The sequence below is a fragment of the Ailuropoda melanoleuca genome, chromosome 12 (assembly GCF_002007445.2).
Source record: "Ailuropoda melanoleuca isolate Jingjing chromosome 12, ASM200744v2, whole genome shotgun sequence".
Classification (NCBI taxonomy): Eukaryota; Metazoa; Chordata; class Mammalia; order Carnivora; family Ursidae; genus Ailuropoda; species Ailuropoda melanoleuca.
Window position 1 is genome coordinate 21,080,147 of NC_048229.1, and position 16,648 is coordinate 21,096,794.

Here is a 16,648-nt window from a genome sequence, read left to right on the forward strand (position 1 = left end):
TCAGCATACAATAAGGCAGACTAGTAAAAAATACAAGTGTAGTTTTCTGGAGAGATAGGAATGATTACTCCCAGCTGAGCAGGTAAAACATATTGCTACATGAAGAATGTGCTCTTTGCTGATTCTCAAGATTTTATTTATTTTTATTTTTATTTTTAATATAAAGTGTCAGCATACAGAAGCAAGAGAAAATTCACTTGAAAATGTCGGAAAATAAAAGAAGCATAGCAATTTGTATTGCAGGTAAAAATCCATTTTAGCCAGCAAACAAACAAGCAATGGCTGAGAAGCTTGCTGATGGCTTCTTTTGTTTCTTTTTGATTTAAAGCCTCATGCCTGTAATCTAATTAACATCGAACTGAGTTGCAAGTACAGTGGCCTGTTTGGTTCAATAATAATACATTTATATGAAAGGTTAATGAAATGAATTTTTCCTTCATTCAATTCATTAAAAATTGTTCTACAATCAACGGTTGCTAATGGAACAGAGATGAAATATTCATGTTCATAAATTTTCTGTGTCAATTCTGATTTTCCTTCATTTCTGCCTCCATAGGTTGAATTTTGCAAGTACAAGAGTTCACAGACAAAAACCTTGATTTAGAGGTTAATTGCACGCCATTAATTCTTTTATCAAAGAGGTAGTGTGGAATAGTGGAAAGAGAAAGAGTTTGGCAGCAGGTTTGTCTCGCTTTGTAGCTGTATGATTTGGGGCAAGTTTCATAACCACCTCTTTTGTGTAATAGGCATTATAGGACCGTCTTGCAAGACATTGTGAGAGTCAGTGATAAGTTATGGAAAGAACCTAGCACTGTGTGGGGCACAGAGTTAGCAGCTGAAGGAATGATAGCCAGAAAAGTTTTTGGAAAATAAAACACCTACATATATGCAGTAGAACTTAGTGATGATTTATGGTGGCAGGACTGCTGTGGTACGATGGGGCTCTTGTTAATTCTAAAACAGGTGTCATTGGGGCGCCTGGGTGACTCAGTCGGTTAAACGTCTGCCTTTGGCTCAGGTCATGATCCCAAGGTGCTGTGATCGAGCCCTGCATCGGGCTCCTAATGGAAGGAGTGCTCTCTCTCTCTCTCTCTCTCACACACACACACACACACACAAATAAATAAATAAAACCTTAAAAAAATTAATTAATTAAAAAAATAGGTGTCAGGCTTGGGCCTTACAACCTTGTAAACCTTGTAATTCTCATAATCAGTGTGTCAGTATAAAGCCTCTGGGAGGAAAGACTNCATCAGCAAGATCATGAAGTGAGTTACTAATGGTAGAACTTCATTTGCTCAAGGAAACCTTATGTAGAACTCCCCTATCCCAATATATAGCACTTACGGCAATATTTTTTAAAAAAGATTTTATCTATTTGAGAGAGAGCGAGAGAGCGCGAGCATGAGCAGGAGGGGAGGGGGAGAGGGAGAGGGAGAAGCAGACACCCCGCTGAGCAGGTAGCCCTGGACCCAAGGGTCAATCCCAGGACTCTGAGATCATGACCTGAGCTGAAGGCAGATGCTTAACCAACTGAACCACCTCGGTGCCCTGTAATAATTTCTGATAGCCTGCTTTCTGGAAGGAATGGATTCCCATTAATGTGGCGTGGTTTCGGTGTAACTACATTATGGTAGGTGAGATGCCAATTGTTTTTTTCAGTAACTAGTGAGATTCAGTCTCTTTTCATTCCCATACTGTTGGTTTTACTGTTTTCCCACATCCACCATTCTCTCTGCCCACCATTATTTTTTTCCACTTTGCTTCTAGTCTTACCACATTCCCCAGGACCAGGCTGTGTGTGTGAAGGCACAGAAGCTCTGTGTTCCAGGATTGTGGAAAGATTGGTAGGGCAGGGGCATAGAACTCTTGCTAAAGCCAGATGATTTCTTGGAGAATGTTCAGGAAATTCTCTGGTTTTCTTCTTGGCATGATTTTATACTCTTCCTATGCCACACCCATAGAGCGAAGGCACAAGATACGGAAACTTCAGAACCATTCCTCTAGGGGACTTCAAACTTCCTTCACTGTTTATTTTTAAAGCTTAGAAGAGAAACTCCAGATGATGGTACACACATTTTATAATCTGACATAAACATTAAGTTTGGGAATCACTCCAGCTCTAGAAAATGACACCTACTTAGTTAACTCCTGGTTGTCATTTTATCTTTTCTTTAACTTCTTATCAGATTTCTAATTTCTTTTTAAAATACGATTTTCCCATAAATTTTTTTTATCTTGACACTTTTGCTACAAGTAGCTAAAAATTAATTTTGGGAAAAGGAATAACTGATATGATATGAAACAATTAGGACTGAGAGCAGATTAAATGGACGAAAAGCCTATGTTGGGGAGAAAAACAACTCACAGCTGCAGATTTGGTTAGAACATTATGTTTAGGCCATTTGGGCCTCTGTCTCCGGGTTGCAAACTCAATAATGGTATTTTCTGAAATAGCTTCCAATCTCTTGCATGTGCTTTCAGCATACAATAAGGCAGACTAGTAAAAAATACAAGTGTAGTTTTCTGGAGAGATAGGAATGATTACTCCCAGCTGAGCAGGTAAAACATATTGCTACATGAAGAATGTGCTCTTTGCTGATTCTCAAGATTTTTTTTATTTTTATTTTTATTTTTAATATAAAGTGTCAGCATACAGAAGCAAGAGAAAATTCACTTGAAAATGTCGGAAAATAAAAGAAGCATAGCAATTTGTATTGCAGGTAAAAATCCATTTTAGCCAGCAAACAAACAAGCAATGGCTGAGAAGCTTGCTGATGGCTTCTTTTGTTTCTTTTTGATTTAAAGCCTCATGCCTGTAATCTAATTAACATCGAACTGAGTTGCAAGTACAGTGGCCTGTTTGGTTCAATAATAATACATTTATATGAAAGGTTAATGAAATGAATTTTTCCTTCATTCAATTCATTAAAAATTGTTCTACAATCAACGGTTGCTAATGGAACAGAGATGAAATATTCATGTTCATAAATTTTCTGTGTCAATTCTGATTTTCCTTCATTTCTGCCTCCATAGGTTGAATTTTGCAAGTACAAGAGTTCACAGACAAAAACCTTGATTTAGAGGTTAATTGCACGCCATTAATTCTTTTATCAAAGAGGTAGTGTGGAATAGTGGAAAGAGAAAGAGTTTGGCAGCAGGTTTGTCTCGCTTTGTAGCTGTATGATTTGGGGCAAGTTTCATAACCACCTCTTTTGTGTAATAGGCATTATAGGACCGTCTTGCAAGACATTGTGAGAGTCAGTGATAAGTTATGGAAAGAACCTAGCACTGTGTGGGGCACAGAGTTAGCAGCTGAAGGAATGATAGCCAGAAAAGTTTTTGGAAAATAAAACACCTACATATATGCAGTAGAACTTAGTGATGATTTATGGTGGCAGGACTGCTGTGGTACGATGGGGCTCTTGTTAATTCTAAAACAGGTGTCATTGGGGCGCCTGGGTGACTCAGTCGGTTAAACGTCTGCCTTTGGCTCAGGTCATGATCCCAAGGTGCTGTGATCGAGCCCTGCATCGGGCTCCTAATGGAAGGAGTGCTCTCTCTCTCTCTCTCTCTCACACACACACACACACACACAAATAAATAAATAAAACCTTAAAAAAATTAATTAATTAAAAAAATAGGTGTCAGGCTTGGGCCTTACAACCTTGTAAACCTTGTAATTCTCATAATCAGTGTGTCAGTATAAAGCCTCTGGGAGGAAAGACTGTTTCATGTTTCTACACACAGATTTTTTTTTTTTTTACTGTATTTTTGGTCATCTATTTTCTGCCACCTCCATCTTCTTTTTCACCTGGGCCAGTGAACCTTATTTAAACTACATATGATGTTTTTCCCAGATAATGAATTTACTAGATAATTGAAGCCTACCCAATCAATTGCCAAAGTGTAAACATTTTTAATTTTTTTTTTAAGAGAGGAAGAGGGGAGCAGGGGGAGAGGGGGAGAGAGAGAATCCTAAGCAGACTCCACACCCCATCGCAGGGCTCAATCTCACAGCCCTGAGATGACGACCTGAGCGGAAATCAAGAGTCAGCCGCTCAAGCGAGCCACCCAGGCGCCCCTACTTTACAGGCTTCTTAAACAGAAGGTGCCAAATGTAAATTGACTCTTTCCCTAGTGACTCAAGGTAATCATATGATCATTAATTTTTGCTTTGTGTCTAATTTTTGTCAGTCCTTGGCCCACTTCACCAAAGGTGATTTCTGATCTGCAGGCTGGTGAAGCAGATGAGCCACTTGATTAAATAGCAAATACCAAATAAGAGTAACAGTGAAACAATCAGTTCTGTTCAGCTTTTTAAAAAGTGGCTACTCTGTGTTTTGTATTTCATACGTGAAATCAGTCAGCAATCATTGTTACAACCCTTTGAGGTCATCATTATTCTCTCTATAAGTGGAAATGGAGCATGAAGTTTGGTGAAGTTAAGTATCTTGGCCAAAGGCACACAGCTAGAAAGTAATCAGGACAGGATTCCAACGTCAGTCTTCTGAGTCCTTTCTCTTTTCGCCACAGCTGCCTTGGGAGTAAGGCACATAGCTTTAGTTCAGAGCTTGGTAGTAGTTATTTCTCTCGTTTAATATATCCCCTTTCAATTTCCAGTTTAGATTTATGTTTGGAGGTTTGTTGTTAGAGGCAGACCAAATTTTAGAACTGCATTGTCCATTCTAGTAGCTACCAGCCACTCCTGGCTATTTAAATTTGAAGTAATTAAAATGAAATAAAATTTCAAATTTAGTTTCTTAGTCACTTTAGCCACATTTAAAGTGCTCAGTGGCCAAGTGTGACTGGCTAGAGGCTGCCATTATTAGAGAATACAGAGAACAGTTCTATCACTGTAGAAAGTTCTATTAATTTATCCCTTTTCCTAAGTGAAACATACGTAACAAAATATATAACAAAAATAATTTGCATGTAAGGAAAGAAAAAAAGTAATTAGCATGTATGTATCCATACAGGTGCCTATTTGATATAAGAGGGTGACAACTTATTGAGGGGGCACCTGAGTGGCTCAGTCGGTTAAGCGTCTGACTCTTGGTTTCAGCTTGGGTCATGATCTCAGGGTCCTGGAATTTAGCCCTGTGTTGGGCTCTGGGCTCAGCACAGTCTGCTTGTCCCTTTCCCTCCCACTCTGCTCCTCCCACTCCTTGTGTTCTCTCTCTTTCAGGTACAAATAAAATCTTTTTTTATTATTTTTTTAAACAACTTATTGAGGACGTGGATTCTATGCCTTCATTTTTATGTATACATTTTTATGTGATATAATGTATAATTTATAATGTATAATAAATGTGATAGTAGGTAATTTGTATATATTTACATTTTTCTCATATGTCTTATATCTATTTTAAGTAATAATAGTCTTTTATTTTCCCATACAAAGCATTCCTGAAAGTCAAATATATAAAATATTAAGAAGGAAAATATTAAACCAGAGATCGACTTGTTCAGTGAGTGGAAAGTGTTAATTCCTAGATAACTAAAAAATAAAATCTCAAATCATGCCTTTTCCTTTTAAGAATCATTTTTTCATGTTCTCTAATTTTATTCTTTTCTATCACAACTGAGCATAGTTAGTTGTTCTGTGTACATCCAGTGATATTAAAGTTTTTCTCCCTTTGGCACCCGGCAATCATTTTCGTTTTGACCCAGTTGTGTTAAATTATAGATTAATACTGTTGCTTTTTAGAAACGAGAATTGGCATTTCTATTTCCCCCATTTCTACTCATTTTTAAATAAAATAATAAGGGAAAATTCAGCAAAGTAGTTAGGCAATTTATAAACATTGTTGAAAAAGGTGGCGATGATGTGGTAGCAGGTGGTATGATTGGCTAGCAAGCATATCACCATGTTATAGGCATATTTATTCTTTAGAAAATGTAAAAATGTTAAAACAGTGAAAGATTAGGAATATTGAAGTATAACATGAGAAAGTACAGAATAATTGAAAGCAGAATATTTGTGAATGCTTGAACTAGGTAACAGATTGTGCGCATAAGCAAACACGTGTAATTTTATGTAGCATTACATATTACATGTATTTGTTCTATATTTTATGTCCTAAGTATATATATGTGCCCATGAGCATAGTAATTTACCTCATCACTCACTTGAGCTGTGGGAGAGTAGCATGTTATGTTATGACCGAGTTCAGTGATGTTTTAGAACTGGAAACCAGAAATGGTATGTTCAAAGTAAAGGCTTCCAGGTCCGTCACTGCTTCCAGGAGTGCTTGAAGGGTGAAGAGCTTACTGTTTTCCCCCATTTAGTCTTTGAGTGTTTGTACTTTAACCCTGTTTTAGCCCATCTGGACTGCTGTAACAAAATACCATAGACCGGTTGGCTTAAACAACAAACATTTATTTCTCGTTGGGAAGTCCAAGATGAAGGTGACTGCAGATTTAGTGTCTGGTAAGGGCCCATTTCCTAGTGAATAGACAGGCTGTGTCTATTCCTTCTGTGTCCTCATGTGGCAGAAGGGGAGAGGGAGCTTTTGGGTCTCTTTTATAAGAGCACTGATCTCATTCATGGGGGCTCCACTCTAGACCTAATCACCTTCCTAGAACTCCACCTCCAAATATCATCACGGTGGGGATTAGGTTTCGACATACTGATTTGGAGCGATACAAACTTCAGTCCATTGCAGACTCTCTGAGATGAGAGGAATGGCCGCATAATAAAAAGCAAATACTAACAATTTCAACAATAGGCATAAATACTTTGGTTGTTAGTTACATTTTTATTACTGCTGAAATATTACAAGCCCTTACTATTAGTAAGCAGCTACTGCACGTAGCAGTCAAGACATTAGAGCTCTTTATATTCTTCTCCTCTGGACTGCGAGTAGCTTGAGGCTAAGAGTCCTGCCTTTTTCTTTTTATTTGTGGTACACATCACAGTGCCTGGTGCTGTAGATTTTTCGGGAATATTAATGGAAGGAAGGAAGCATGGAAACTTATTCTTGTAACCAGTTGTATTTGTATTATTGGTGAGGTTACTGAGTAGCATGTGTGGAATAATCATTGAGGGTTCTTTGTGGTAAATGACTCTGCAACACTTNCAGTTGTATTTGTATTATTGGTGAGGTTACTGAGTAGCATGTGTGGAATAATCATTGAGGGTTCTTTGTGGTGAATGACTCTGCAACACTTGAAACTCTAGGCTTTCCACCTTTAGTCCAGTGTATTCACTACACCCTTTAAGTTTCTCTTCTTGGCTAAAGCTTTAGGTTAAAACCGTTATTCTCAGGGTATAGGTGCTCTGAGTAGTGAGTCCATGTTGCTCTTCCTTCTCCATCTGCTGCATAATCTGTGGCTAGACTGTGGTGTACATGAGGGGGTTGCTGAAGTTGCCTGGGCACCAAGTGTTCAACGTTGCCCCGTGGGCACCCCGTTCCTCGCTGTGCTGTGCGTATACTGCTTCTGCTCAATCCTTAATGATCAAAATTTGCCCCTTTCCTAGATGAATTAGTTTCCTGTGAAACCTGTGATGGTAGAAGAAAAACTAGTAGCAGGAATCGGTAGGGGAGAAGCAGATAGACTACAGCAGATCACATCAGTTCTCGTGAAGCCACGGTAAACAGCTGTGAATTTCAGCACATCTTGACCTTTGGCTTGGAAAAGGCTGGCAGAGGATCCTGTGAGTGGCTGCTGAATCTCTCAGGACTTGACAATACTAATTTGTTTTAGTTGGGTGGATCAAATTTTGTCTGGGAGCCTTAAAGCCGTGAGTTCCCAGTTTTAAACAGTCTTTTAGGGAGCAAGGGGAGGAGTGAATGAAGCAATGATAGGAATTGAGTCATATTATATTGAATAATAGAATATTTGAAATATTTCTTAGATTCCCCTTATATTCTTTTGGTCTGTAATTGTGTATTGTGGTTCTTTTCTCATTAATCAAAATAGCTAATTTTATTGTGTATTTACTCTGTCAGGCACACTGTGCTAGATTCTTTTTATTCTATCACAGTAACCTGCGGTCTCTATGTTTTATCATAATCAGTTGAACTCCATAGTGGCATTTCTCTCACAAAAGTATAGATAACTAATACAGATAACTACTTTTTATTCAACAGCTATTTGTATGTGCAATGAGTATTGTATGGAAAAAGTTGGGGGAGTCCCAGTCTATGAGTTTAGAACAGGGGTTTGTCAGAGTTTGATCTAATTATGCTTTATGTCTTGACTGGGATACAACTCTTAAGCTTTTAAGTGAGATCATATAAAGTTGAGTTGGGGGTTCTGGAGGGGCCTAAGGGAGGACCAAGGAGACCTTTGAGCCTTCTCTCTTGTACCTCTTTTCAAAATCTTCTGAAGAAAGGAAACCAGGATTCTTTTCCTTGGAAGCATGGCCAAGTTGTACCTTTTCTTTTTTTTTTTTTTTTAAAGATTTTATTTATTTATTTGACAGAGATAGAGACAGCCAGCGAGAGAGGGAACACAAGCAGGGGGAGTGGGAGAGGAGAAGCAGGCTCATAGTGGAGGAGCCTGACGTGGGGCTTGATCCCGTAACGCCAGGATCACGCCCTGAGCCGAAGGCAGACACCTAACCGCCGTGCCACCCAGGCGCCCCTGTACCTTTTCTTATCTCATTTCTGAGTGCCCTAAGAAAACGACAAAACATGCATACTCTTCTTGTGTAACTGCCGTGTAAACTTGAGACCTTAACTTGCATTTAATACTGAACTTTGCCAACCTGGACAGAATAGATAAATCATACTTTTCAGTGATTTCATTGTCAGACTGGGAAAGCAGTTCTTTCAGTGAAGTAATGAATGATGTTTTGTTTTAAATATACAAGAAATTATCAAAATTCATTGAGACTCTTGTAAGATTTTTGTGTGTCCCCCCCCAGTTTTATTGAAATAACTGTATTGGTTGAAGGTGTATAGCAAGATTTGCCTTATATATATATTGTAATTGTAATTGAAATGATTACCACAGTAGATTTTTGTGTTTCTTAAAATATAGACCTGAGGGGTGCCTGAGTGGCATAGCGGTTAAGCGTCTGCCTTCGGCTCAGGGCGTGATCCTGGCGTTATGGGATCGAGCCCCACATCAGGCTCCTCTGCTATGAGCCTGCTTCTTCCTCTCCCACTCCCCCTGCTTGTGTTCCCTCTCTCGCTGGCTGTCTCTATCTCTGTCGAATAAATAAATAAAATCTCTAAAAAATAAAATAAAATAAAATAAAATAAAATGTAGACCTGAAATCAAAAACTACAGACATTTTTTGTCTCTCTCCATAAATAATAATAATAATTTATAGATATTTGGCATATATATGTGTATATATAAATAAATATACTTTTTGTTTTAGTTTACATTTTCTAGAAATGCTATATTAAAGCTAAACTATAGTTTTTTTAGTTGGAATGTAGTATACATTGCCTCTTGGATTATAGAAATCACCGAAAATGTGACATGAAAAGGGTCGTGACAAATGTCTATAAACACATTAAAGATTAAAACCGTGGCTGAGTCCATTGAAAGGAAGTGATCTGATGAATTAGTAATGAAAGTGCATTTACAGGTTATTGTCTTACTAGGGTCTGAATTTTAACAGCTGCTGGTAGTTTAAACTAATAGAAGTCTGAATAGCCCATAATTGAGAATTCATTCTGTTTATGGATTGTTTCTTAATAGAAACACTTAATAATATTACCTATCCTAAATTACTTCAACAGGGAGTTATAAAAATGAAATCAGATAAGGTAAGTACATATGTTTTGTATACATGAAAAGTGCCCTTGCTCAGTGTATATAATATAAAATTATAAAATTTTGTATTAAGTTTATTGAGTGGCAGTTTTAGGAGTTGTTTGAAACTTCATTTAGATCCCATGAATATAATTTGTGGCAATTTCAAAGCATATTGGACTGAAAAAGTTAAATGTTTGTTATAAACATATAATAAGATTATTTAAGTGAAACAGAAGGCCAGGTATTTTAGAAGTAGATGTCATATAAGCAGTGAGTGTATCAATGTCATTTTTGTGTATCATTTAATCAGGTACAATGTCCTTCAATAGTTATATGCTAGTAACATTTTGTTCATTTACTTCTTTTTACTCTGTGTGCCTAAAAACAAACTGTGTATCTTAAGACTATTCTAAAATTTAAGTATTTTATTAATTTTCTGGCCCTTTCTGCAATTAGCTGGAAGGAAAGATGTTTTCTAAAATCAGAGTTGTAATACTAGTTTTTAAACTAATCCAATTAAAGAACACAAAGGACAATAATCTTATTTTGTTTCTGAGTGAAGCACACATATTTTAGATATCAACTTTTAAATATTATGTCTGAAACACCACATTAAATATAGCTATGTTATATTACAACATTATTAAAATTATCTTATCTTAATAACCATCACACGTTGATTTTTTCCCTTTAATTATATAAAAGGGGAAAATTTGAAGTAAGTAGAATTTGAGTGTCTCTCATGTATCTTGCACCATACCAGATACTTTGGTGAGATCTCTCATGTATCTTGCACCATACCAGATACTTTGGTGAGATTATATAAAAGGGGAAAATTTGAAGTAAGTAGAATTTGAGTGTCTCTCATGTATCTTGCACCATACCAGATACTTTGGTGAGATATAGAAAAATCACCAAACACCTGTCTTTGAGGAGTTTGTGTGGTTAAAGGTACGATAAAAAATATTTTAAAAAACATCCAAAAAAAAGCAATTTGTAAATGCCAAAGAATGTTGTAGAGTTAATAAATTAACTTCTAAAAGTGAGAAGAGTGAAAGTTTTAAATATAATTTCCTTGAAAGAAGGATGCTCACATTTTAGGATGTTAGAATAAATCAGAATTGATTTCAGACTGTTTACTAGGTTTTTGAACCAAGACAATCTTCGTCTTAGACCTGCCGACCAGTTGTTGTAATAAAGAGTCACCATCAGCCTTCTTGGAGCATAGTGTATAAGTAAAACACGCACTACCTTTTCTTTATTTCCAGGCATACTTCCGACAGGGTGTTGCCCTCCAGTACCTCGGACGTCATGCCGATGCCCTGGCAGCCTTTGCCTCTGGACTGGCTCAGGACCCCAAGAGTCTCCAGCTTCTGGTGGGGATGGTAGAAGCTGCCATGAAATCTCCCATGAGAGGTAAATATGATGAAAGTGTTTGGTCTGACAGCAATTTAAAGTAGGACATTCCTTGGCCTTTAAAGACTTTGGACTCAGGCACTGAAAACCGATAGGTTATCAAATTTGCCAAGATTGAATATTTTGCACAAAGGAAGATCAAGAATCACCATCCATAGCTGATGTTAATGAGGTGGAATGGGATGGTGGTAAGGCCACTGGCCCAGAAGCTTATGGACCTGGATTATATTTTTTTAATTTTTCATAAACTATATGACTGTGTGTGAATNTGACTGCGTGTGAATGAATTAACTTCTGCTTTCAGGGTTTTCTAAAGAATGGATTTCAGGGTTATCTAAAGAATACTTTTTTTTTTTTAATAGTTCTAAGATTCTGTACCTCTAAGTCACAACACCTCTAGAAGTAAATTGATTTACTCAGTTGGACCAATATGCCATCTAGAAATAATCAAATAAGAGAAGATACTAGACATTCTAGTATTTCAGAAAAGGAAATATGGATCTAACTGTAGGCTGTGTCTAACATTTTTCAGAGGAACATGAAAAGATTATGTTGAATTAAAAGGAAAGAGAAAAGACAGACACTGGTTTACATGGTTTTCTCCTGTTGTTACTTCTGTTTTATACCAGTTGGTATTCTGGAAGAACAATGGATTGAAAATAGTACTGGAGGTTGGAGGAGTTCTAAGGCCCAAAACCGATTGGCTTCACTTTGAGGAACATTGATTTTTGCAGTAGCCCTTAGACAGATTGGGCTGAAAGGATGCACCAGTTACCATTTTTGCAGTGATGGAGACACTAAGGCAGATTGACGTCAAATAGTAGACCGCTAATAATGTTCCATATTAATTAGATTATGTCAAGCAGAACTCTGTTTTATCTCTGAAATGGTATGTTTTTGAATGAATCTAAAAATTTTGATGGCAGTGTCATTAGACATTTTATCTACTTTTGAAAATATTTGTGGCATTATATAATTTTAATATATCGGCTAATACAGTACTTGGCTCAAAATAAATGCTAAATAAAAGTTTGATGAACTAAATGGGACTCATATAGTCTCTGGGTGATTCATAGCTATAAAAAAATGTTTTCCTGAAAGTGGAAGGTTGCATGTTTTAGAAAAAAAGTGATAAGGAAATCTCTCCTCATGTGATTTTATAACCCCATACAAAGCTGACTCTTTGCTTGTAGGAACCTAATGGCTTCTCCCACTGGGGGACCTGCTGTTAATAAACTCTGACTTAGAGCAGATGCGCTTTGGAGCTCCAGGGCTTGTGGGGGGAAGTGGACAACAACAACAAAAATCAATCTGTCTCTCTTTGCCATTTTCTGGCACTTTCTCATTCTCTCCCTATACCCTTCTGCTAGTAATTTACATGGAACATTTCTTTATTTAGTTCATGAAGATATCACTTCTTTATTCTGAGGTGTTTCTGCTGCTGCCTTAGAATGTTGGAGTGAATGTGTTGAGATCAGCAGAATCATACTTACCATTTTGCCTTTGAAGCAATTTGTTTGGATAAATGTAAGGAAATCTTCCCTGCACTGTGAGAAATCGCTCAGTGCTGCCGTCCCCCTTAGGGTTTTCTGTGCCATGTTCTTTCCTATCTTATGCTGAGTGACCTAAGGCTGACCCTGGAGAAAGCTGCATCTTACAGGTGCCTGGAGCACTTCAATATTTTGTCCTCTTTCCTTAAGGCAATTTGATTTATCTCATTTATTTTTAGCATTGCTTTTACCACTGTGTCTATTCCAGGTGGGTTTCTTTTATCAACATTTTATAGAGGCTGTTGCTTTGCACGGTGTTGTTCTGGGCATCATCTCACATCTTAATGACCTCTCTTTTTGTCATATGGTTGTAATTCACAAAATCTGTCAGCATTGCGGCCCATTTTTTACCCACTGGTTATTTTAGCCTCATGCAGCTCTCTAAGTTCGTGCTGTTGTGTAGCTGTGCGGTTTGGGTCACTTTACATAGAGGTTTGATCTGTTGTTGTATCAGTTGTTTTTGTTTTATAATTCTTAAATGCAACAGAGGAAGCTCCCTAGTCCAGGTACTTCTATAAGGAAATAAAGCTCCAGTGATGTGCACAGCATCCCTGTGGTTTGGCCTTTGGGGAAGTTTCAAGATTTCATTTTTTTTTTTTTTAAAGGTAGGACTGATCCACATCAATATGTCCTTGTTCCCAAATAAATATGTTATATTACCCATATTGAAACTTACTGATTTTTTTTACTCGTTTTTTTTTTATATTGTTGCTTATACTGCTAACTGAATTAAGTCTCTTTTACTTTATTTAATCATTANCATCAATATGTCCTTGTTCCCAAATAAATATGTTATATTACCCATATTGAAACTTACTGATTTTTTTTACTCATTTTTTTTTATATTGTTGCTTATACTGCTAACTGAATTAAGTCTCTTTTACTTTATTTAATCATTACTTCATGGTTTCACTCATGTTCACCAACCAAGATAGCAGTTAAACTACTTCTCCTGTGGATATATTTACACCCTTATAGATACTGTATTTCCTTAAATCGTTAATGAAAATATAAAAATAAGTTTAAATATAAAATGATACGCTTTTTCCTGACCTCTCACGTTATCCTTGTCCTGTTTTCCGTTTCTCCTTTTCAGGTAGCCTTTCAGCAATTTCAGCTCATTGTATCTTATAAATGTTTATGCAAATTTGCATGGTACAGCATAGTGCTACTGCCAACCAAATTCAATAATATAATTACAAAGTGAGATTGAGTTTACCTTTATTTGTTCCTCTAAAGACGCCAGGGCTGCTTCTTGCTGAGTGCTCTCTTGTGTATATTTTCTCTCCTCCCATTAATTCGGTAATCTAAAGACTATTACATTTATGGGCTATCACCTGTCGTGGTGTTTCTACCAGCTCCAGAGGACCCAGGGAAGCTAATTTTATGGAGTGCTGGTGGAAAATGGCTGTGGGATGTATAAGCTTTTCTCTCAGGGTCAAGTTGGGACTCACCTTTTATTTGCCTAATTGCCACCCACCCTTGGAGAATTCTTTCCCTTAGATTTTCTTTTAGGTGGCAGTCACTTCACAGGAGGCCTATTTCTGAAATGTTCTGTTACAAGAAGATTAGAATGGAATCCCAGTGCAGCCATTTGCTGTTGCATCAACTGAGCAAGGTTGCTTCCTTTCTCTACACCTCAGTCCCTACCTGAAAGAGGAAAATGACAATATACACCTCCTAGTATTGTTTTGAGAATCCTCCGCTAGAAGGTATAAGCTGGCCCTTGCAGGCCGCCTTGCCTTTGGTGTGATGCACTTCTCATCGAGGAGCGCGCGTAGCAGCCGTATTAGTCCCGCTCATGTATTTATGACAGGCGCGGTGGCGAGGGTGTGGAATGAACACTGCACTGCGCACGCGGTCCTCTTGCTGAGTGCTCACTGGAGAACTTTGGCTCAGACCACAGTGCCAGGAAAAGCTGCATTTCTCCTGAGGGTTGCTGTATTTTTATTTAAATGGTCTGGAAATTTTAGAAGTGATCTTTAACCTTTTGCTTTGTCCTCTATGTAAAGTGTAGAGTCTGAAATGTCCTGGCCACCTTTAGGCAATTGGGGGGNATGGGGGGGGGGGGGCTTACAGTCTGCCTGCCTACATGCTGAGATGTTTGTTTTGTTTTGTTTTTGTCTTATCCACTTTCTACTCGTTCTGACTTCTGTATTTTCTACCTTTATTTCTATGGAAGGCCTTTGAATCCTTTTGGAACGATATACAGACCCAACTGGGGAAATGTGAAGTGGCTTAGACAAAGTGCTAAACATGTCAGTTGTTTTACTTTTCTTTTTTTTTTTTTGAGGAGGGTTAAGTTTTACTTTTTGTATAAACCAAAAGTTTTCTATTTGTGGTAAAATATGGGTAACATAAAATTGACCATTTTAACCATTCTTAATTATACAATTCAGTGGCATTATGTCCATCTACAGTGTTGTGCAACCATCACCACCATCCATCTCCAGAAATTTCTCATCTTCCCAAGTTGATACTCTGTCCCCATTAAATAATAACTCCCCATTCCCCCTCCCCTGGCTTATGGCAGCTACCGTGCTATTTTCTGTCTCTGTGAATTTAACCACTCTAGGTATCTCATGTAAGTGGAATCATACAATAGTTGTCCTTTTGTGACAAGCTAAGTGGTTTTTAATTTAGTTGCCTCTTTAAGGAATCACCCTAAGAAAAGGTGAACATTAAAATTAAGAGAATGTTATGAACTTTACCTCTAAATTTTGTTTTTTTGGGAGTACTTTACCTTCATAATACTTTGCTTACTTTCTTACCTTTCGTTAATTGCTGTTCTCTCTTTGGATCACTGTGTTGGAGATTCATTTCAGAACTGTTTCTATCAGGCTCCTGGATTTGCAGTGCAGTACTATATTTTAGTGATGTATCCAAGCATAATTGGTAGTGGTATCACCAGGTTTTTAGGAAAATTGAAGCTTTTTAAATCATGTATGTATGGAAATGTTATAAGGGTACTGGAAGAGTCCAGGTCTTCATAGTGCCATAGACAAACTGAAATCTGTGAAAATGTTAATTACCTCAAAGGTGATCCATAGGAGACAGTAGAGTATTATTCCTTTGGAATAAGGCATTGTGTCTGTTAAGTGCATTTATTCCTCAAATTCTATAGATTTTTTAATTCTATGTCTGAAATTTATCCTTTGTTCTCCTTTTGTTTTGTCATTGAAAATTCAGGGCTTTGCTTTTAACGGTTTCTCCTGGCTTTTATCTCTCCTAAACCAGTCCATGCTTTGCTTTCCTCCCAGTATGAGCTTTCTAAAATTAAGTCTGATTGGTCATTCTCTTATTCATAATTCTGTTTCCCCCACTGCTTACATAATAGAGGCCAGCCTCCTAGTATAAGAGATCTTTCCTCACTTTCATTCTCATCTCCAAGATACCCCCAACTAAAACAACCTGCAGTTCCTGGAAAATGCTGGTTTTTTATATCTTCAATTTCTATTTAAATGTCACTTCCTCTGGAAGGCATTCCCAGACCTCTGTGTTTAGAGTTAACACTTTGCCCCTTTGGGGGCCTGTAGCACATCCTACCAATGCTAAGAATGCTGAATTGAGAGTTATATCATTATTATATAATACTCAAGTGCTGATGTCTAAATGATGACACAGTTCTTTCTTGTCCTTTAACTTTTTATTTTATATAAACTGAAAGAGCTCTGTTGGACCCATTCAGACATAGAAGTGACAGATCACTGTGAGGCACCATCGTGTTCAGAGATATTAAATCCCAAATCCAGGGGTGTTAATATGCGAATAAATGTGTATCTCAGAACTGATAAAATATCGTATATCTCTTAGCTGAGTGAGATTGTTTATTAATAGTCTGCTACATTCCTATAAGCTCTTCAAATGTCGGGAAATGTGACTTTGTTCATCGTAAATTCTTAAAGCCTACACACTTTGAAAGCATGTAAGTGGTATTCAGTGAATGTTGCAGAGACCCTCCA

At 37.4% G+C, this 16,648-nt stretch overlaps 1 protein-coding gene across 1 annotated transcript in view; it reads left to right on the plus strand.

The window, feature by feature from the left end:
- The window catches only part of TTC28 (tetratricopeptide repeat domain 28), a 585,777-nt gene that overhangs the window by 279,789 nt on the left and 289,340 nt on the right, over positions 1–16,648 (plus strand). The window contains exon 3 of the mRNA XM_034638030.1: positions 10,989–11,136. Coding sequence (XP_034493921.1) covers positions 10,989–11,136 — 148 coding nt within the window. The remainder of the gene's footprint in view (positions 1–10,988; positions 11,137–16,648) is intronic.